The sequence below is a fragment of the Neurospora tetraspora genome, assembly GCF_033439725.1.
Source record: "Neurospora tetraspora strain CBS 560.94 chromosome Unknown B0H65scaffold_5, whole genome shotgun sequence".
In the NCBI taxonomy this organism is placed as follows: domain Eukaryota; kingdom Fungi; phylum Ascomycota; class Sordariomycetes; order Sordariales; family Sordariaceae; genus Neurospora; species Neurospora tetraspora.
The window spans coordinates 2,568,627-2,590,474 of record NW_026944387.1 but is presented as its reverse complement, the minus strand read 5'-3'; the positions used below and the strand labels follow the sequence as shown (position 1 = coordinate 2,590,474).

The 21,848-nt window shown below is 52.8% G+C and overlaps 7 protein-coding genes across 7 annotated transcripts; 2 read left to right on the top strand and 5 right to left on the bottom strand.

The window, feature by feature from the left end:
• Nucleotides 1-571: 571 nt before the first annotated feature.
• Nucleotides 572-2,767, bottom strand: B0H65DRAFT_233035 (heterokaryon incompatibility protein-domain-containing protein). The gene is made up of 4 exons (XM_062822216.1): nt 2,385-2,767; nt 1,863-2,318; nt 1,753-1,803; nt 572-1,694 (listed from the first exon to the last, which is right to left on the bottom strand). The coding sequence occupies exons 1-4, from the start codon at nt 2,566-2,568 to the stop codon at nt 583-585; spliced, it is 1,803 nt and encodes a 600-aa protein (XP_062680691.1). The 5' UTR covers nt 2,569-2,767; the 3' UTR covers nt 572-582.
• Nucleotides 2,768-3,121: 354 nt separating this feature from the next.
• On the bottom strand, nt 3,122-4,898 carry B0H65DRAFT_496311 (uncharacterized protein). The gene is made up of 2 exons (XM_062827796.1): nt 3,685-4,898; nt 3,122-3,642 (listed from the first exon to the last, which is right to left on the bottom strand). Exons 1-2 carry the CDS (start codon nt 4,682-4,684, stop codon nt 3,596-3,598), a joined length of 1,047 nt encoding a protein of 348 aa, XP_062680690.1. The 5' UTR covers nt 4,685-4,898; the 3' UTR covers nt 3,122-3,595.
• A 19-nt stretch (nt 4,899-4,917) lies between these two features.
• On the bottom strand, nt 4,918-7,166 carry B0H65DRAFT_469665 (mRNA capping enzyme-domain-containing protein). The gene has a single exon (XM_062827023.1). The coding sequence runs from the start codon at nt 6,855-6,857 to the stop codon at nt 5,157-5,159; it is 1,701 nt and encodes a 566-aa protein (XP_062680689.1). The 5' UTR covers nt 6,858-7,166; the 3' UTR covers nt 4,918-5,156.
• Nucleotides 7,167-7,486: 320 nt separating this feature from the next.
• On the top strand, nt 7,487-9,454 carry B0H65DRAFT_232935 (26S proteasome subunit RPN7-domain-containing protein). Its single transcript, XM_062822214.1, has 3 exons — nt 7,487-8,089; nt 8,166-8,980; nt 9,047-9,454. The coding sequence occupies exons 1-3, from the start codon at nt 7,625-7,627 to the stop codon at nt 9,243-9,245; spliced, it is 1,479 nt and encodes a 492-aa protein (XP_062680688.1). The 5' UTR covers nt 7,487-7,624; the 3' UTR covers nt 9,246-9,454.
• A 623-nt stretch (nt 9,455-10,077) lies between these two features.
• B0H65DRAFT_427947 (pyridoxal phosphate-dependent transferase) lies at nt 10,078-11,598 on the bottom strand (the record flags this gene model as incomplete). The annotated part of the gene is made up of 2 exons (XM_062824720.1): nt 10,078-11,132; nt 11,202-11,598. 2 exons carry the CDS (start codon nt 11,596-11,598, stop codon nt 10,078-10,080), a joined length of 1,452 nt encoding a protein of 483 aa, XP_062680687.1.
• Nucleotides 11,599-14,052: 2,454 nt separating this feature from the next.
• B0H65DRAFT_550076 (uncharacterized protein) lies at nt 14,053-14,780 on the top strand (the record flags this gene model as incomplete). Its single annotated transcript, XM_062829707.1, has 3 exons — nt 14,053-14,065; nt 14,179-14,295; nt 14,731-14,780. 3 exons carry the CDS (start codon nt 14,053-14,055, stop codon nt 14,778-14,780), a joined length of 180 nt encoding a protein of 59 aa, XP_062680686.1.
• A 729-nt stretch (nt 14,781-15,509) lies between these two features.
• B0H65DRAFT_576523 (uncharacterized protein) lies at nt 15,510-20,555 on the bottom strand (the record flags this gene model as incomplete). Its single annotated transcript, XM_062830663.1, has 4 exons — nt 15,510-17,964; nt 18,013-18,117; nt 18,167-18,398; nt 18,470-20,555. Coding segments are annotated over 4 exons (4,878 nt in total), but the record flags the coding sequence as incomplete, so codon positions are not given.
• Between the last annotated feature and the right edge of the window lie 1,293 nt (nt 20,556-21,848).

The window sequence follows — 21,848 nt, the reverse complement described above, 5'->3', positions numbered from 1 at the left end:
TTTCATCTCTAGCGGCAGAAACTTGTCTTCCTGGTGGAAGCTCTTCGCCGAAAAGGTGCCCGCCCTTACATACTTCCCCTTCTCCCTCATGCTGGGATGTACTAGAAGACCGAACGGCTTTTCCAAGAACGAACGATATCTTCCACGTCCTAGATGATACGAAGTGTCCTCGATAGGGATTGCTGTTCCCAGCAACACAAGCATCAGTTTCCCGAGGTCCTTGTCGGTCTCATTGGGCATCCAATCCAAGTTAAAGTTGATCAGCGGTTTGTCCCCTTCGTTCCCCAAGTAACACATCCCGTGGTGAAATCCGTAAAACTCGCTCGGGAGATGATAGCCATCCGACAGGCTATAAACAATCGCCTCGAACGAGAGGCTCGCAGATTTGATGGCTCCGAAGGGGTCCAGGCCTTTTTGTACCGTATCTGCGTGTATCGGGGAAGTGCACATCTCCTTGTAGTACATGTAATCGTTGTCGAACATGAAAAAGTCGCCGACATTAAAGGACACACGGCCACAACCAGCCCAGCTCCAAGAGGGCGCGACGAATACGGGCTGTGACTCAACGAATTTGAGGTGTTCTTACAATGAAGTCGCTTCAGGGCGCTCCTTTGTCCACATCAATGCGTAGGGGAGGTCCCGCCTCCACATCCCAGCGACGTATTTCGACTTGATGGCTTTGCTTGCCCGTTTGGCAAGCCCAGAGAGCGCAGGGAAGATGTCGCTGGCGTATGAGATTTTGCGCTGGGAGTATGCGGCTAGGACGGTTCTGTTCCAGAAGTCTTGATTCCCATGGCTGTTCTGGGTATCGTCGTCTTCACCTCCAGCAGCCGCATTCAACCCAAGCCCGATCATCCTGTTGGGTGACCCCTTTAGACCACCCCAGTCATACATTGCCTTGCTCTTACACTGGAAACCCACGCCAGACCCCCCAAAGTGTACAAACCGTGGGCTCAACGCCAACTCTTGAAACGTCCATACCCTGCGAATCCATTGGCTCTGACTGATGTCTACCCCAGAGAACCGCTCAGGATTCAGTACGTCTTTGCCGACAACAAAATTGCCATTTATGGCAATCTCACCGTGGATGTCAGGATCAAAGGCTGATCTGAATGCCACAGGAACCGATGTTTTCTCTTCCGCGGATGTAAATCCTTCCAGACAAGACCACGAAGTCAGCGAACAAACAGTGAAGAAGGCGTTCGAGTAAATATCGTCCATCTGCGCTGATTCGCGCTCCCAATCCTTACTGTCACCTTGTAAGATGCAGAGGGCGTCAATCCAGACAAACGAAATCGAGAGGGACTTGGCTAGCTTAATCGTGTCTTGTTGTATGGGAGTTAGATCTGCGATTGAGAAGCCGGGGTTGTAGAGAGATGAAGCGTTGCTGGGGGTGAGCTTCTTCTGTTGTGAAGCCTCCTCGGCGTTTCCCCAGCAGTATGTGAGGGCTAGATAGCGTGTCCCACTTTTTCTAAAGGTGGAAGATGGGAGATCCCGGGAATGGATGATTCTGCATTCGTCCGAGTCATTTGTGATGGCAATGAGACGGGTTGGGAGGAAATTAGACGACGGTTGGGGGTGGGTGCAGGAACTTGAGCAGCATTCGAGCTCACGCAAAATGAAGGAGAGAGAGCGCTCTGAGAAGGGGTCGCGGTAGATAGAGGGACCCATTCCATAAAAATTGGTTATGGATTCTGCTTGCAAGGCTTAACAATGTGTGATAGAGTGAAGTGATGTGTCCAAGAAACTCACCGGAAGCAGTTGATAGAGGGAAGGAAATGCTCCCCAAGTGATGTCCATTCACTGTTTGACCCGCCGAGTGAGAGGATTGGCCTGGAGAGGTGGAACAGAGCAGCACTTACATTGACTGTTTTCATATAAATCAGCTGTCAGGAACCAAAGTCCTACCTCCCTATCATCTTCATTCCCGGTATATTTAAAGTCCCATGCGTAGCTCAGCGATATCCAAAGGTCGAGTGGGGCAACGTGACTGAAGGTTTGATCCTCAACCAGAATACGGAACTCCTTCGACGTTAAAGACTGCCGCAAGAGCCGACAGAATTTGCATTCTGACGATCTTGCTGTTAAAAGAGCAAGATCTGGGTAACTTTCGATGATGGTGTAGTCGCAGTCAACCCGATGACCACGCAGCGTGTACTCCAGTAGCTTGCAGTCTTCGTCTTCGTCGTCTTCTTGTTCAATGCCAGCCTCGTGGTCTTCGGCATCATTTCCCGGACTATCGACAGGAGCCGCAGGTAAGGACGACCCTGGGAACCGAAGCTTCTCGCTGCACTCAGAGCAGAGGTGCGAGTATGCCACTGCATGGAAGACATCAGTAAGATAAATCCGATGGCCGTCTCATGGTGCCATTTGGCAGAACTTACCTGGTGTAGACATCTTTTGATGCTGATCTATGATCTTGAGAGGTCGAGGTACGCAAAACAAGTCTTTTGCATCGTGCTTTGGGTTGTAAATCTTTTTGTACCAGAAAGGAGCTAGACAGAATTCAGACATCATACTCCAAAGTGGGGCGCTTGCCCGATGGTGAAGTTGAACTACAAGCTCCATCGTGCGACTTCTTGTACCATCAAAGAATGAACATTGTAGAGAAAAGAAGAGAAGACTGCGCAGATAGTGGAGAAGGTTCAAAGACAATCCGTTGCTTACTTGGATGGTAGACAAGGCAAAGATGATGAAGAGGAGAAGAGAGTGATTTTCAAATGACCAGCCCCGCAAATACCGGTCGCTCCTTCACGATGCACTGCAGGTGCTCGACACGGGAGATGGGACAAACAGCAGAAACCCCAGTTGTATCTTATCAATTAGCAGATCGAGACGGCATGCACGTGATACCCTTGGTCGTCACTACCCATCCTTCTTCGAAACCCATCGTTGATTCCGAAGAACAAGAGAAGCTGAAAAATGTCAACGTGATTAACATCACTTCAAAGAATTCTATGCAAGAATTTGGATATGATTAGGGATTGCCATGTTGTAAGTGTCGTCCTTGTCTTTGGGGAGGTGGGGGACAAGACGGAGATGGTGAAAACCGACAGTACAGTCCAATACTGGTTTGTTTGTTAGCTTGAGACCTCGGGTCAGCTTCCCTAGGCGTTTTAATGTCTAATTAATTCGTTTCGTTCTATAACCAAAGCGTGATTTTACTTCGAATATGCTTCTTCCGAAATTCAATATGTTATATTGAATCTTCTTAATAGCTTTCTGAACCCTACCTAGCCATTCATTTTATCCTTGTGAGGTCTGGGACAATTCGGGATAGATCTCGTCCAGTATACCAGGAGTTCCAAACTAACAAACAAACTAGCATTAGATTGTACTCACCTCCATGGGTAATGTCAAACTAACACTGCCTTGACCAGCGCGTCTCTTTCTCATGACGACCTACATATATTCGAATTTTTCTCCCAGTATCTTGCCCTCTCCTTCTAATCCAAAAACTGTCTCGTCTCTTCTTATATAGATGCCTCTTTCCTCCCTGACACTCCAACCCAGCTTTACATCTCTAGATTCTATAGTCTTGCTATCCAGTCATTATTCCCACACCTCGCACAAGTCTAATCTTTCCAATCGCCCTTCATTTCTTCTCGGCCCGTACCCATCGCCCTTCATTTAATCTCCTCCCTCACCCACTCCCCTTACTCCCTCACCTAACCAACCAACTCCCATCCAATTCTCCCTCCTCCTCCCCTTCTTTCACACCCAAATCCCTAACCCTCCACCCCTTCCTCGCCAAACTATGTCTCGCCACCTCACAATCAAACTCGATATCAGCAATCAACGCCTCCAGCCCGCTATAATCCTTCTCATTCCGAATGAACCCCATAACCAAAAGCCTCATCTCCACCCCGTAGAAGTCCGCCCCGAACTTCTCCAAAACGTGCACCTCGGCCGAGCGCACCGTGTTCTTGTAAAAGGGGTTGTAGCCGATGGACATGACCATGGGGTAGATCTGCCATTGGCCGGTTTGTTGGTCTTGGAGTTTTTCTTCTTGGGCTGATTCTCCTCCTTCTTTTTGTTGATTTTGTTGCTGGGTAATAGGCTCCATAACCGGCTCAGAAGTGGGAGGTTTCTGGTACAAGACCGAGTTGGGATGCGAAGCGGGCAGCTTGAGCGAGGCCCAGCCGAAATAGACGCCCGAGTCGATGTTCCTGATCCAGGTGTTTTCGTCGTCGACGGGCAGGTTGGCGGTGGGGATGCCGAGGTCTTTGGAGCCGCGGCCGAAGCCGGAGATCACTTTGCCTTCCATGCGGAAGGGGAAGGGGGGCTCGGGGCCGGTGGGAGGCCCGATTAGGAGGGGGCGGTTGTCTGGGTTTGGAAGGGACATTTTTGGTGGTGTTTTGGTGGTGATGGTTGAATGGTTACGGCGGAAGAGAGGTTGTGAGATGTGACCCAGAGAATGAGTCGTATGTCGGATGAGTTGGGTGGTGAGATGAGTTGATAATATATCCCAAGAAACTTGGCGGATGGTCGGTGGATTTTCGGATCGTAGTTGTCTCAAACCTCCGCCCGACTGATGATTACAAAATGCTGTTGGTGTGTGAATGCGGCGCAGTCCCCGAGTCACAAGCTCTCTCCTGATCAGTGAATTTGAAGGTGTCAAGTGTCTCCAACAAGGCATGTCAATAATGCATGTGGGGATAAATGGAATCCGCCAGACTGTCATCGTCGCCGGGCGCTGACAATTGGTGGGGTAGTGGGGCAGATGCCGTGCAACTCCGTAAATATCCCGGGGTAGCGGCACCGCCCCGTAGCGATGTCGGTCGCGCGTTTATCGATAAGCGAGGTCCCTCCTTGGTCGGGTCTGGCGATTAAGGTTAATCAACCCCGGCCCACAGGGACGATGGTGATGCAAAGAATATTGACGCCACTGGTTTGGCCGTCCTGGATTACATAACCGCTCGCAGCAAGTTGGCCTAAGACCTTGGGAATCGTCTATCATGCATTTCGGAACCAGTCCGCCCTCTAGATCGCTTAACCTCTAGTTTAATCGTTCTTTCGCGGACCGACCAACTCCTTCATGGGCAATGGCGGCCAATTACTAATGTTGCAATAAATGGAATTAAGCTTCGGGGAAAATAATGACACCCAGTGGAAAGCGTCCAAGACTCCTTCCCACAACCACCTCGAAAACAACCTCAAACCTTGTAGAAGCAGAAAGCAACGTAGAAGCTCGCCGCCTCCATCTCCTCTGGGCTTACCAACAACTTTCCGCTCATCCTATCCCTCACCCCCATCCTCTCACTCAGGGGCCCCAGTTCCCGGTCGTCCTTCTCCGTCTCCCACACGTCCGTGAAAGTCTTATGGTACTGCAACTCCAAGTTATAATCCTCCGCCAGTGCACGGAAGGCCTCCCAGGGAACCACGTATTCGGGAACCTCCTCGACGGCCTCATGAAGGAAGAAGTTGTACTTCCACCCGAACGGAGGGCGGAAGATCCCGTCGGCGGGCGTAGGGCCGTTGAACCGCACGCGGTAGATGTCGTTGCCCCATTCTGCGATGGTTGGGTCGGAGGGCGGTTTGGGCTCAGAAGTAGGTTCAAGTTCGCCTTCCTCCAGCTCCCCTTCTTCCTTGTCTTCGTCAGGTTTGGGCGCCTCTTCCGAGGCCTCCCCGTCTTCTGAGGCAGGCTTTCTCTCTGATTGGTCTGACGAGGGCTTCTCGGAGTCGCCATTGGGGGCTGTTTCCCTGGGCGTGTTTCCGTCGGTTTCAACGCTAGGTTGGGCCTGGTCCTCCTTAGCTTTCTGCTGCTCGGCCAATCGCTTGTTGAACTCCTCCACCCTTGCGCTGATGACGTCCGAGTTGGGGATACATCCTATGAACCGACCGCCCTTCTTCAGCGCTCCGGCCACGTTCTTCAGCATCTGCCGCGCCTTAGCCTCCGTCTCGAAGGCGTAGTGCATGCAAAACATCATGCTGACCACGTCAAAGCCTCGATGACTGGGGCCACCAATGTTGGACGACGCGAACCCAACCTGCCGGATAATGTCAATGTCCTCAATCGACTCGCCATAGCAGTCCTTGACGTGGAACCGTGCCTCGAAGAGCGGCGGCTGTCTCCTATTATAGCCACCCCGTCCGCCCCTGCCTCCGTGGCCGCCGCGAGCCACCATACTACGGTACCGATCGCGGGCCTGGTCAATGGAGACATCTGCTGGGTCCAGCCCGACGTAGAGCTCCACGGGCTGAGGCGCCTGCTGCCACTTGCCCAAATCACCGCCCTTGCCGCATCCAATGTCTAGCACCAACAGCTGATTGTTCGAACTGATTCCCCGCTCACGGGCGCCAGGGGAGTGGTCCTCGTCAGGAGAAAACTTCTGGATGATACAGCTCTTGACCCAGTTGTTGAAGGAGCGTAGACCTTTGATACGACTGTCCGTCTTGCGCCAGTCACGGCCACGCTCGGGCACAGCATTGTAATGGGCGCGTACAACGTCATTAACCGTGTTGCGGCGCTCGGCTTCGGCGGCCGCTTCTGCCTCCCGCTGAGCCTGGCGCTCGCGCTCCATCTGGCGTTGACGAATCTGTTCGCGCTCGGCTTCCGTGATGCGGGCACGTTGGCCAGGCCGCTTCTGCTTTCTAGGCTCGCCGCTGGTAGTGGGCGTTTGAGTTCTCTTGGCCGGAGCTAATTTGCGGGCGTCAAACGGCTGTGGGAGGACATCGTTGTCGTCCTCCTCTTCGTCATGCCTCGCAGACTTGTATCGACGGTCGTCGTTGCGGTCGTTGCGGTCATAGTTGCGGTCGTCTCTGCGGTCGTCTCTGCGGTCGTCGTCGTAGGGGGATTCTGAGCGTTGCCTCTTGCGAGTGGACCTGTAACTGGTGTAGCCATCATAGCCGGACATTTTCTGAGATTAATGGTATGGTCTCGCAGGGAGACTTGATCGGCAAGAATAATAATGGCAGGCGTCCAGGGTTCGTGTAACAGCAGGATAATTGATGCGACGGTGAGTGGTGTGAGTCGTAATTCTGACTGTTGATCTCGATTGATGCGAACGCTGACACGAGTGATTTTGGCTCCAGATTCCGATGATTATTTCCGGGATTCGAAAACCGGTTTGTTGCAGCTAAGAACTGTTATTGTTGTTGTGGAGGAGAGAAAGCAATTGAAGAGGAAGTCGGGATGCAGAGTGTTTTGAGGATGCAAGCAAGGGTCGGTCGGTGTTTGAGCCGATAAAGTGCCTGCCCGGGCACTGTCCCAGCGGCTCCACTCGCAGGCCTGGCCCTCCAAGCTCCGTCTCCACTTTCCAGTGCTGACGCGCGAGCTCTGGGGGCCTTGGTCACCTTCGGTCTCTCCAGTGAGGTCAGCTACTGTCAACCTTCCGAACGGAACCATTCAAGGAGCAACAAACCACAAACACCAACACGACCCAGCCTCAACCTCGACCCGGCATCTCTGGCAAAACCACCGCGCCAGTCCCAGTCTCAGATTGCGAACTAATTCAACGAGCTTCCAACACCGCGAAACTTGCCTTCTCAGTCGGGCATCCACCTCGATAGCTGCTTGCCGATTTCCAGCGGGGTGCTTCTACTTGACGACGGACACTGACAGCACCGTCTTTCATCTACAACCTCCTCTCTCATCTCCCTCGCAACCCATCACAACTACAAAATGGGCTCTGATCCTCAATACGCGAAATGGCCTCTGCTGCCCCTCGCCCAGCATGTCTTCGCTCTCACAAACCCCTACGCCACCCGCCCTGCCCAACAAGCGGCCGTCAAGAACCTTCAAGATGCCATCACCGAGCACAAGATGGCGCCCTTTTACCGATACCTCGCGCACCCCACCGAGGGTGTCCTTAACTCTGTCGGGGAAGGCAGCTCCAACACGGCCGCTGCTGGAAGGTTGGGTAGGAAGAGCAGCATCGCCGCCGGCATGATCGCAACCCACAACCCCACCACAAGCTTAAGCCTACCGTGGGATGAGAACCTGTACCAGCAGCTGCAGGCCGAGAACGAGAAGGAGCTCGAGGAGTTTCAAAAAGAAGAGGATGAGGCTGTTGAGAAGGCGGGAGACACAGAGATTCAGGCTGCCAAGGGGAAGAGGGCCGAGTTCTGGGCCCGAGTTGGCGATAAGGTTGGTCACTACAAGTTCACTTAGCTATCCCTACACTCCCGCCGACATATACTAACCAATCTCCCTTCCTATTCAGGAAAAAGCCATCGCCGCGCACCAAGATCTGCTCGAGAAGACGGGCATCCTAGGCACCAAGATCGATCTCGTCCTCGCCATAATCCGCCTCGGTCTCTTCTTCGGCGACAAGCAGCTAGTCCAGAAGACGCTCGAGCGCGCCAAGTCGCTCGTCGAGTCCGGCGGCGACTGGGACCGTCGCAACCGCCTCAAGGCTTACGAGGGTCTGCACCTGCTCACCGTGCGCAACTACAGCGGCGCGGCCCCCCTGCTCCTCGACAGTCTGTCCACCTTCACCTCGTACGAGCTCTGCACCTACAGCAACCTGGTGGTCTACGCCGTGCTTGCCGGTTCCGTCTCGCTCAAGCGCGTCGACTTTAAGTCCAAGGTCGTGGACGCGCCCGAGATCAAGGCGATCCTCGGCGACGGCGAGGACAAGCTGCTCGCCCTGACCGGCGCCATCTCGGCCGGCCCGGGCGCCGACGCCTCGATGCAGGATGCCGACAGCGCGCCCGTGGCGGCCCGGACGGCCGTGGTCAACCTGACCACGCTCGGCAGCAGCACGGAGCAGCCCGAGGCGGAGATGGCGGTCGACTTTGACCCGCTCGCGCAGCTGGTCAGCAGCCTGTACAACGGCCGGTACAAGCTCTTCTTCCAGGCGCTCGCCCTGGTGGAGGAGCAGTTCCTCACCCAGGACCGCTACCTGCACGAGCACAAGAACTGGTTCATCCGCGAGATGCGCCTGCGCGCGTACCAGCAGCTGTTGCAGAGCTATCGCGTTGTGGGACTGGATAGCATGGCCAATGACTTTGGTGTTACGGTGGATTTCTTGGATCGGTTGGTTTACCCCTTGTTTCCCTATTTCCAGTACCCTACATACTAACCATACCTTACAAAAAACAGTGACCTAGCAAAGTTCATCGCCGCCGGCCGCATCCCCTGCACCATCGACCGCGTCAACGGCAAGGGCGTCATCGAGACCAACCGGCCCGACGACAAGAACAAGCAGTATCAGGACGTGGTCCGCCAGGGTGATCAGTTGATTACCAAGCTGCAAAAGTACGGACAGGCCGTTCGGTTGAGGGGAAGTGAAAGGGCGTAAAGAATCAAGGGATGGAGGGAGAAAGAAAGTTGGGGAAGGAGGAAAGAAGGGTTAATGATGTATGAGCGAGTTGTGCTATCGTTAGCGATTACCTAAGGAAGGGGGTTATGGATGGCTAGGACATCGGTGGATGGATGAGAAATCAGAAAGAATAGAAGTCTATAAGCAAGCAACCCATTGATCGGATTGTCAAGTGTCAACTCGATTCTTATCAAGACACTGCGTCATCAATACGTTGCGACTTCGTTTGTTGTAGTCCAAGCTTTCTGTTCCCTTCTGATTCGCATTTTCCCATACCCTACTAACTGAAGGCTATGTACGTACAATGCAAAAAGGGCTAGCAAAAAGTAAAAACAAAAACGCTTGAGGTATCAAAGTTCTCCCGTACCCAACCCAAAAGCTGAACAAAGTTACTCTTGTCCCTCATACTCCGAGTTTCCGCTTCTAAACAAGAACTCGCTCGCTTTTTCAATTCCTTATTCCCCGCAAAGCCTATTAATAGCCCGGTCTCGATGCTGTGATGGATGAATAACGCAACTATCCTTACGTCTAAGGACGGGCAGGGCAGGTGAAGTTCCAAGTTCAAGGGGAAATGGGATGACATCTCCATGGTTCAACCATGTTTCCCCGCGACAGCTTTGATACCGTACCCCTTATGAGGGGCTGCAGGAACCGATGAACCAATGCCTCCTTTGCGGACCGTGATAGTCAGACCTTCCATCCACCCATCTCAAGGACGCCCACCACCCAGCGCACCTCGACGGACGCAGCGAAGTCATTTCATCGAGTAACGTTTTCGAATTGAACACACGTTGTTAATAGTGTGAGCCTCTTAACGATACTGATCCATGAACTCGTTGTGGAACTTGACAATGCTGCCAACCCACTCGGTACCAGGAGCAAGGAAGGTAGTGCGGAAGTGGGAGGTGCCCTCCTTCTGACCGAACCCAGAGCCAGGAACAACGCAGACGCCGGTAGCCTCGAGGAGCTTCATGCAGTAGAACTCGTCGGGGGTGCGGCCCTCCTTGGCAGCGGCCTCGGCGGCCTTGGGGGGCAGGTTGATGGTAGGGAAGAGGTACATGGCGCCCTGGGGCTCTCCGCACTCGACGCCCTCCATCTGCTCGAACGCCTTGTGCAGCGCCGTGGCGCGCTCCTTCATGCCCTCGTAGATGCCGCGGTACTCCTTTTGGTAGAGCTCGTAAGAGGGCTCGCCGACCTTGGGTGGGTTGATCATGAGCTCGACCAGGCACTGGCCGATGACGGGGGCGCAGAGCATGATGCTGACGAACTTGTAGATCTCGGCCTGGACTGCGGGGTCGAAGTTGACCAGCTCAAAGTAGCCGCCGCGGTGGCCGCACTCGCCCACCATGCCCTTGGAGACGGAGTGGAGGGAAGCCAGCTCGACGCAGTCGTACTTGCCGTCGGGGTTCTCCTTCTGGAGCTGGCAGAGCACGCGCTTGAACGAGATGAACTCGCCGATGAAGACGTTGGTCTGGTAGACCTCGTCGGCGAGGACGACGAGGCGCTCCTGGCGGGCGAACTCGAGGACGGCGCGGATGTCCTCCTCGGGAAGGGAGGCGCCGGTGGGGTTGCCGGGGTTGATGATGACGATGGCGCGGGTGTCGATGCCGGCGTCCTTGGCCTTCTGGTATGACTCCTTGATGGTGTTGATGTCGGTGCCCCAGTTCTTGGACTCGTCGAGGAGGTAGGGGACGCAGGTGGCGTTCAGGACGGAGAGCGAGGCAGTGTAGAGAGGGTACTGGGGAATGGGCACCAGGATGCCGCTCTTCTCATCGGCGCAGATGATGTGCAGGAGGGTGTTAACTCCCGAAGAAGCACCCGCAGAGAGGTAAATGTCTTGCCAGTTGGCAGGGAAGCCATCGCGCCCTAGGGAGAGAGAAAACGGCTGTTAGCAACACACAAGGCTTATAAGCAAGGATGGGTAGGCCTGCTTACTCTCGAGGAAGTCGGCAACGTGCTGTCTGATAGCAGGGGCGCCGTTGCTGGCGCTGTAAGCTCCTACGGAGCCGACATTCTTGAGGAACCACTTGGCGCGGTCAATGACATCAGTCTTGTAGCCGAGGTGGTTGACGAGGACATCCTCCTTCTCGAGAAGCAGAGGGTTCTCGAGGAGACTGAGGACCTGGCGGAAGAAGGTGATGGGCTTCTGGTCAAGCTGCTGGGGGTTGCCGATGTTGGCCGAGATGACCTGCTTGAAGGGGAGGTCGGAGGTTCCACGGGCGAGGGCAGCCCGGAACTCCTCGGACTTGACGGCAAGCTCACCGCGCACAGCGTACTGGGCCGCTTTGACGTGCGGGTTGATGTTGTCAATGTTGAGACGGTGGGACGACATTTTGCGAATCTGGGTGAAGGACTGGAACCGAGTTTGCTGAGGGAAAGAGTGAATAACCGGCGGGGTATTATTAGACTTGGACAGCGGGGCAACGCGTCCCGAGGAGGAGTCAAGGCCGGAAGCTAGAGAGTGGGCACACGTTAGAAAACTTTAGTTTGGAACCCACACTCCCCGTTCAAGAGGTACACCAGTAGCTTATCTCGAGAATGTGCAAGGGTTGCTTGTTTGATATCGGCCAAGAAGAAACAGAATGGGGTTGAGAGCAAACAGCATGTACGTGGACCAGCTAGATAGACGATTCACCAGCTTTGGTGAACCTATTTCACGGAAAGAAACATGGGAAGCTCAAGAGGGGTAAAACCAGGGACCAAGCACACAAGCGAAACCGACGATAAATGGTTGGCTTGTGTAGCTCTTTCTTGAGGTGCGTGTGTATAAGACGGGCGGTTGAAGAAGAAAAAGCGCATGTCTCGCCTGTCGTGTCGTCTGATGACTCCCACGCAATATCCCCGTCCCACGCTTTTTTGAGGTTGCCCATGTCCAATACCGGTACACCAACTTCTTTGGGATTTGGGCGGCTGGAACAAATTGCTTCAGGTTGTTGCACTGAGGCAGTTACGTATTCTGCCATGCGACGGGAGGCAACCGCAACATTGATGGACTGCAGTGCTCCCAGGGCTGGCATCGACATCAAGCAGATAGGGACCAACGCATGCACTGCATGCCATGAGGCTCTTGGGAGTTGAGGTTTTGGCTGCAACTCTCCCGTGTGTTGTGTGAGGTCGACTCAAATCGGGGATGGTGATTTCCATTGTGGAGAGAAAGGGAGATAGAAATGTGCCCCTGGAGGTGACATTCTGGGGATGGGGTCTCAGGATGCAACTAGATCCATGAACTCGAAGCAACATCAAACATGGGAATGGGAAAGTGAAGGCGAAGAAACAGCTGCCAAGCAGGTGCCAAGACCGTCGCAACAGAGAGAAGTCGTGAGATTTGTGCGGGGAAAGAAGGCCAAGAAAGTTGGGGAAGCGAGGCGAGGGGAAGCGACGGGGAGATGAAGCGACGCAAAGCGCATCCGAGTCGGACACGACTCGCGCCGCTTTGGTGGGTGGGTGGTAATCCTTACCTCCGCATGTCGCCGGACCCCACGCCGGCTGCTGGACAGGGGTTGAACGGGAATAATTTCTCACGGCCGCGCTGGGCACCCGGTGACGGGCGGTCCTCAAGGCGCTTGACAGTCCGGCAGCCATCTGTGCGATTTGTCGATCTTCTTTCGGATGTGTTGATGAATGAGGAGGGTCTCGATACTGCCGGGTGGGGGAGACGGGATTCCCGGAGATGTCAAAGGTGAACGAGAGAAGGGCTTGTCGTTGAAGGTGCGCTGACTAGCTCCGATATCCGAAAGTACCGAGAAGCTGGGATGTGATTTAGGGCCGAGTCCGGTTTGTGTCAATTGAGTCGTGGATTTCAGATCGCTTCTTTCGACACAGCAGCCGCAAGAATGTTTATGAAAAAATTGGCACACAGGCCAACACACCTTTTTTCAACTGCAGTGACTCGAACTGAACTAACTAACGAGCTCCGAAATAGGAGGACGGAAAGCGGTGTGGTCTAGAACTTTTCGTCGCGCAGAGTCCTCGTTCCGGTCCGGTTCAACCTCCGTGATCCATTTCTGGCTGGGGTCGCGGAATCGAGACTTCCTGTTTGAGATTGGGGAGTCAATTAAACATGCCTTATCTCTACCGCCATCAGCACGACACGGCGTTAGAGGTATCGCTGAGCTGTTTCGTGACAGCAAGGTAGGTGGAAGCTATTGTGCTGGCAAGCTCCAAAGTACAATTTGTTGTCTTCTAGCTGCGGATGTGTAGGACCAGTGGATTATGTTGTTTTCCCTCAACTTACACAGTTCCCTTTCAGTGCATCGTTGGCGGAACGGGCAAGATCACGGCCGAGATGCTTTCAACGGACGCCATGATGAACCTTGGCAGATACATATAAAAGTTGTTCTGAAAACGTGTAGATGAGTGCACCGTGGCATCAAGATGTTTACTTTATTCACTGGGTTTGTGAAGTGATTCTCACCCGTTGGACCTTGGGCCTCTTTGGCATTTCTTCGGTGAGCTCCCAGCTCACTGCCCACACCTTGCTCACCGTACCTTCACCGGTCCGACACCACCTGGTCAAACCCCACCGACCCTCCGACCCACCTATGCACCCTGCCGGCCGGCAAAATTCTACAATCGCAATCGCAAAGCGCGGACTGGACCCGACGTCGATTGGAGAGCTTCCGGCGCAAAGACCGTGCTCCGTGAATCCGCGAATCCGCCCGCCCTCCGCTCGCAGTTCGCGAACCTCTCCGTCCGGACGAGCCCCAGCCGAGTCCGCCGTCGCCGTACCGCACTTCATCCAGTCCAGTCGCCGCCGTTGCACAACAACAGCGCAAATTTGTTCAAGATGGCGAAGAAGGGTAATTACAACACACATTCCATCATGTCCCTTCGCATTTACTTTTTTTGGCAAAACGAAAACAGACAGAAACAAGAAACAATGAATGCTGATATGTTGTACTCCCATAAACAGCCAAGTCCCGCATCATCAACGTGCGCCTGCTCTCCATGGCCATGACGGGTTACTTCTATACCTTCACCCGGCCCCGTACCTCGCTGCCTATGAGCATGCTGAAATACGACCCGATTGGTATGCTGCGCTCTTCCTCGATACTACACCCTCCTCGCTCCTCCTCTTTGGTTGCTTGCGAACATGATACACCCGGACGAACACGCCACGACACGACATGGCACGATACGGACATGATAAGGAAGTCCTAGAGATTCTTCTGCGGCGGAAAGGATGTCAACGGTGGTGGGCTTTCTCGGCTTGCGCGACACGAAACATACATGCAAGATACTTTTTCGTCAGACCGGACCTTTGGGAGCTAGCTTGGGACTTAAGACTGGGACTAGAACGAACAAGAGCTCTCGGACTCGACACACCGACCACCAACCACCAACCGAAGAAAGTCACCGGCCGGCCGGCCAGTGAGAGGATGAGGAAACGGAAGAGACACTTGCGAATTACAAGCTTGAAGAGGAAGAAACAGCTACTAACAGTTTACTTTCCCGTTATATTTAGTTCGCCGCAAGGTCCTCTTCCTCGAGCAGAAACGCAAGGGCAGGTCATAAATTGTTACGCGCCCCCTGGCTTAACGATTGTTGAAGAAGCGAGAACGAAAGAGCGGAACCTCGATACGGAAAGCCGGAAAACGAAGCGGCGAGCGGCGAGGAATCAAAGGCCGCAGCACCCCCTCCGACCTAAACCGGTTACTTATATGACACCAACTACGATATCGACCGGAACGTGTATCAAACAGATCACCAGCAGACAATGGCCAGTGCTGGCGAGTGAGCTGGAGCTGGAGAGGGGGCTGGACCGGAGCTGGACTGGATATATGAAGACGTGAGGAGCAAGAATAAGATGGGGTCCTCCTCGTTTCTTCCAGTCTACGGTCGTGTATTATTATGTACTACCGATCCATCAGTGTATAACATCACCCTATGAGCTACGGACTGGTACCATAGAGGTATGTTGCTTCTGGGGCTCTTCCGATGGACCAGCTTGCTTAGAGAAGGAATCAAGAAATAAGCACACTGCCCCTCTACCGTCGGTTCATGTTGGGCGTGACCCAGGTTTACAGCCAAGTGGCTTTTCCTTCTCTTGTGTTATGTGGTAAGAATGATTCTTCTATCTGACCAGACAATCTATTTTGATCCTTCCACATCTTTCACTACTCTTTGTTATCGTATCTTGTTTTTCTGTTTTTACATTTTCATATATCTCGACCTCATTGCCAGAAGATCTGTCCCCCAAAATATGTCAGACAAATACACCACGCATGCAGATATGAATCATGACTTGTTGCCAGGCGGAGGCAGAAGCAAGTCATTTCCGTCTTCTTTACTTGCATTTTGCGAGAGGGTCATGGAGTCCTGGGTCTCATCATTGGCGCCCCAGTATCGCGAAAGTGGCTGGGACTGAGATCGTGCTTGGGACTCGCCATTTGTTTGACTGGCCGAGCTGGTGTCTTCCGCAGGACCAACGAACTTTCGACTGCCATAAGTCCGAGTCGGTGCCGATCTGGGTGGCAAGAACCTGTTGGCACCGTTCAGGACCTCGGGTGGGAGGCTAGATGAAGGCTTGAAGTTGATGGAAGTTGATCCGTTTCCAGAGGGCTTGGAACCTTCGCTCAACTTATCCATGGCGTGACGGCTTCGATAAATCCGTTGTGGCTGTACTATTCCCCGAGGTCCGCGTTCATCTGAGCCATTAGGAACCGATGCTGAAGCTGGGGTAGAAGCTACAGCTTTGGTCGTACTCTTTCCGCCCGCCCCTCTCGAGTATCTCCCGCGCCGAACAACTACTGGAGAGTCTACGATGTCATCAGATCGTTTCCGCTTATTGGGTCTTCCTGAAGCAGAGACATCTGAAAAGTGGCTGGAGGTAACCTCATGAGACACGGGATTTGGCTCCAAAAAAGCACCCGTACTCTCAGGAGGAGTTGCTGTGAAGGTTTCAAGTGGCCCGATTCTCCCAAACGCACCACTCCCCGAAGAATTTTCTATCAATTGTTCCCGAGATGCACTGCGCGTCACTCTCTTCATGATCGATTTGGGAGGTACAGCTTCCCTCCTCCTTGACTTCTCCTGAGCAACAGAAGGAGGCGGAGGCAAAGGGACTTTGCGTATACCTTCCGTCGATGTTGGTCGTCGAACAGCAACCCGCCGTTCTTGATCCTGAAGGCCCACGACTACACGATGTTGCAGAAACGGAGGTGATGTCTCCTCCGTGTTTGGTGGAGTTGTTATCATCTCGCTGACTCCATCTGGATTGCCGCCTTGGCTTTCTTGCAGTGGCCTTATTTCAAGATTATTGCATGCATTGACGAGCGACGCTTGGGAGTCTTCATTTGTTGATGATCCTGTATGGCTGACCCTTTCCTTTAGTGCTTCGAGCCGTTGGCGCACCTCGTCGAGATTGGCCTGATGTTTCGTTGATGTCATCTTCATCAGTTGTTCGACAGCCTTGGAAATCTTTGGCCATGCCTCATCCAACGTTATGCCAATATCGAACAATTTCGAACTTCCAGCATCTGAAGCAACGAGTCCTTCCTTTACTGCCAGTTGCTCTATGGTGGTCAAGCACTCCTGCAATTTGCCCTGGCGTGTTTTCTCAATTTGCTGTACTTCTGAATATGTTGCTTGAAGCTCGGCTACTTTTTTCTGCCAACTGGCAAGCTCTTTCTCTAGATCGGTGATGCGAGAAGAGCTCCGTTGATGAGACTTTTCGAGTTCAAGTGACTTCGCTTTTAACTCCTCAGAAAGTGATGAGCATTTGCTTTCCGTAGCAGCAAGAGTGACTTTCAAAGAATCAATCGCACCGGTATGCTGCCTCTCGGTCTCTTGCAGCCCAGTGTAGCTTGCTTCAAGCTCAACTGCCTTCTTTTGCCAAACAGCGAGGTCTGCCTCCAAAGCGCTGATCCGAGTAGATCTCTGATGGCGAGATTCAGCGAGATCATCCGATCTTGTCTTCAATTCTTCAGCGAGAGATGAGCATTTGTTCTCAGCAATAGCCAGGCTGGCCTTCAGAGACTCGATTGTACGAGCCTGCTGTCTTTCGGCTTCTTCCTTGCTGGTCCTCTCTTGTCGAAGTTGCGCCACTACTTCGTCCAAGGCGTTCCGGTCGCTGCGTAACTGGGAGATCTTCTTGTTTAGTTCAGCAGTCTCCTTTTCCTTTTCTGCAAGGAGCTCCCGCCGGACGAGATCGACCGATTTGGCGCTTGCCGTCTCGATGATTGCCTCTTTGTCCATTATCAGTTGATTGAGTTGTTGGACTTGTGAACCAAACTGCTTGACCTCAGAGACGTATGTTTCTTCCTTTGATCGGATTGTTTTCTCGAGTTGTGAAATAGCTGCTGTTCGAGAGCTGACTTCTGCTTCCAGCCGCTCGATTTCTGCTTGAGCGAGTTGGAGTTGTTGGTTGAGTGGTTGGTTGTCCTCGTGAGCTACTTCCAGCTCCACGGCATGCGCCTGAAGTTGACTGAACTGGATTTGTTGGTTCTCAAAGCGTTTCTGCAAATCTTTCAGCTCCTTCTGGCAAGTCTTGAGTGCCTTTTCCTTTTCGGCAATGCAGCCAGCAAGCCTGCCGTTTTCCGTGAGATTTTCGTTCAACTGTTGACTCAGACGGTCCTTCTCGTGGCCTAACTGTCTCAAGATCTTCTCCATATGGGCCTTGATGTCCGTCGAGATTTGGGTTGTCGTTTTCTCGGTAGTGCCAGAAGACTCCATGACAGCCTCAAGCTTTGACGTGATGCTAAAGACGTCAGTATACAGGCAATGAATGGCCGTCGAATATACTTACAGCTCCAATATCTCTTGTTGCTGGCTCTGTAGAATTGACAGCGCTTGAGGTTGCTCTGACACTGCTTTGGAGACAGTCCCAACTTGTTCGGCAATTGCATCCAATCTATTGAAGTCAGCTCAAGTACATTCAGAGTCCTATCTGAACTACTCACCTGGTTCCAAATGCATCTTCGGTCTTTGCTTGTCTCTGAATTGCCTGCGCATTTTGCTCGTCCATCTTGCCCAGAATGTCCTTTTGCTGTGACCCCAGCGCATCGAGACCTTCATTGGTGATCTTGAGGGTTCCAAGCTGCTGTGATAGCATTTTTACAGCTTCCTTTTCGTGGCTCAGTTCGGCGTCTTTTTGTTCTATCTGGCGTGTGAGGGTGTCGATCTGGCCGTACACTAGGGAGTCCGTCAGAATTTGTCACTCGAACAATACAGATCTTACTTACATTCCGAGGTGTCCTGTCTACACTGACCGACTGTCTGCCGAACCTTTTCAAGCATTTGTTGCCTTATCACCTCTGTCTTCTGTAACATCTCTCCCAAGGCAGCACCATGGCTGCGTTCGGTCTCCCGGACCTCCTTGATGGCCTTCTCCCACTGCGACTTGGACATGAGGTATAGCTTTTGTTGTTCCTCAATCGCCGCATTGAGGTGGTCTTTGACTTTGCGATATTTGTCTTCCGCCTTTGAGCCTCGCTCTGTGGTGGCTTCAAGCACTGCCTCCATCTCTGCGATCTTCTTGGCCATTTTTCCTTTGGAATGTTCGAGCTCTTCGATCTTCTTGGTCATTTTTCCATTGGAGTGTTCAAGCTCTCGGATATCGATGGCTTGCTCCTCAACCCGAGCAAGGTATTCCTCGGCCTCATGTTCACGGTCCTTGATTTTCTTCTTGAGCTGCTTGATGTACTTGTGATACCTTTCCCTCAGCTCCTGCCTGGTGGAGTTGTGCTGAGTAGTGAATCGGTTGAGAACACCAGCCAGATCTTTTGTGAATTCTTGGCTAATCTTGACACTCTTGTTGTTGGTGGCCGGGCTCGATCTTATTATCTCGCTGCCGGGTGTACTCGTGATATCGATTATCTCCGACCTTGCAGTTGTAGAGACAGCTGCCCTTCTCCTGGACACATTTGAGCCTTCCAAAGGTGGCCGAGGACTCTGTTTGTATGCAGATTTAGGGTCCCTCGACGCGTGGTGTTTGTGCAACCGCGCGGCCGACGCAGCTGCAATTCGCCGGATTGGAGATACATGTTGAGTCCTCAAGGAAGAATGCCCTTTTTCGGCTCCTCTGTTGGGCGGTTTGCCTGAGCCAGCAGTGTTCGTGTCCGAGACATCATGAGATTTGTGGGGCTTTTGGCGGCTAGTGTGGGACGGCTCTCCTTGACGGAGAGACTCGAAGTATGGGCTGGTGCTCTTGGGCTGTTGAGTGTCAGGGCGGTCGAAAGATCTAATATGTGGCCCTCTAGACCCCATGTTGACAACATCCTCGGCCTCAGGGTTGCCGGGAAGAGTGTAGTCGCCCATGTGAATGTCTTGGTAGTGAGGCCTGTCAGGGTGTGGCTGTCTGCCCTTGTGTGACATGGTAGTGCTCGTGGGTGAAGACCGATCTTTTGACTGGCCGTCCCTTCCTTCGGACAGATACTTCCCATCAAGAGCAATCCCTTTCTCGTGAGATACCAGAAACTGGTCGCCATTACCGCTGATGTGTACTCCGTTAACTGTTGCGGCAGGATTTCCGTGCTGTTGTAAGAGTCTTGACGCATCAGCGGCGGACGCTCGATGGTCGGTTTGTGAGCGGGACTCATCCGGTTCCTGGCCTGGCGTAAAATGTCGACTGGTCTTCACACGTGGTATACTGATAGGTGGCCGTGGCAGGGGCACTGCGACCTTTAAAGCTCTTTGGGCGGACGGTGGGGATACATCTGCAAAGGGGCGCCCTTTTGGTGGGGGGCGAGTGTCAACCGTCCGTTCCGGAGGTTGTTCAGTGTCCTGCGCTTCGTGTTCATGAAAAATGACGGAACTCGGTTGGTCTGTTGCCCCAGGAGGGGGCCGGTTGTGTGCAGAGACAACATCATTGCTGATCCTCTCCTCGATTTGCTGCCCTGGCAATGGTTCTTGTAGAGGAAACGGGAATTGTCGAGTTTTTTTGTCTTTACTAGCTGGCTGGGAAGTCAAAACTGGTGATTGAGTACTCTGATAGAGTGGGCCAGGATTCTTTAGCTGCTTCGTGAACTGTCCTGGATTGATCTGGAGCGCAGGACCGAACTCGAATTCTTGGTCAAGCTCGAAAGTCTTTTTCATCCTTGGTCTTTCTATCAGCCCCATTTCCTCGGGAGCAAGTGGCAAGCTTCTGGGCGTCTCTTGGATGACATCTTGCGACGTTTGTGATTTGTTCTGGTATGCATCGTTGTGTTCTGAGTTGGGGCTCGCTATGCCCGAGTATGGTACCTGGTCACCGCTGCTGGGTTGCGCATGTTGATAGCTTGTTGGTCCGACCGGTGCATTGTCCTCCGAGTTCTCAAAGTTGAAGGGCCTCGTGCGAGGTGGATGATCCATGTTGGACACCTAGGGGTAGCTCGAGCATTGGTGATCGATCACTGAGATTCGGGGAGGATATCGGACAATATTGAGCCCAACAGCAGGGATAGTGGTCGAAGTGAGGTCGAGTGTAACGAACGAAGAGTACTGCAAGAAAAGAACGTATGGTGGGATTCGGAATGGTCTGGAGCTTCCGAGCAAGCACAAGTTTCATGGAAAGCAACTGTGAGCACAGAAATGACTGGGGAATGAATGATAATGGGGGTCACGAGAAAATGTTCTGACTCCTTCTCCCGACACTTGTTCCGAGTCATCATCAGGTCACAGGAAGGTGGAAAGGAAGAGGCTGCATTAGATGCTCCTTCCCGGCTAAATCAGCGACTGCTTGGCCTTTCGTACCAACATCGTGCCTTCCTCTACAAGCGAAGATTAAGTTGACACTGATTGAGTAAACAGGTGGCAGGAATCAGCCACCAGATGACGAGAGCGCCTTCCTAAACGTGGAATCTTATCAAGACATGGAAGCAAAACCTCAAGATCTCCATTGTCTGCTGCTGGGTGTCACAGGATCATGATTGGGCTCTGCCAGCTAAAGTGGCATGTCGTAGAAATGTTGTTATCTGCCCGTGATGGCAGGTCCATTTTTCCGTCCGTTGAAACCTCCGTGAGGAGTCTTAATGCTAAGTAATTCACAAGGGGGGAACTCGGCCCAGATTCGATCTCCAATGATGTGCGTGCTGCCACTAGCGATCGTCTCCGACATAAATCGATGATGTGATCAGCCTGCTCTTTCCCAACAATATACATTACACGTACAGTACTTACCTACTCGCGATAGCTTGACCCCGGCAACATCTTGGCTTGTTCAAGTTTTTGGGAAAAAAGGAAATAGAATTCAGATGAGCTGGATACGATCGATGCTTCCAAGTCACCAAGATGCATAACAGTAAAAAAATAGCAAAAAGAATGCGTGGGAGGGTCGAGCCAGGAATCCAACCCGGATGGTTTCCCTCATTGGGACCTTGGGCCACCTATTTGTGTCAGGCAGATAGAGAAGGAATGGCCTGCCATCGCGACAACTCTCAGATGTGAACCTTTTGCTGGGCAATATGCTACAGCGAGTCGAGCACGTGTCTGGCACTCTTCTTTCCAATCCTATCATGACGTCACTTTCTCCATCATAAGGAGATGGAGTACAGCATCTGTGGTTAGCGAACTCATCACTTAAACCTCAGGGGGAGCTTGCCTAAAGCCTTTGAGCTGGAGGTCAGAATGAAACAAGTGGGAGAGGTCGATCCAAATGTGCATCCC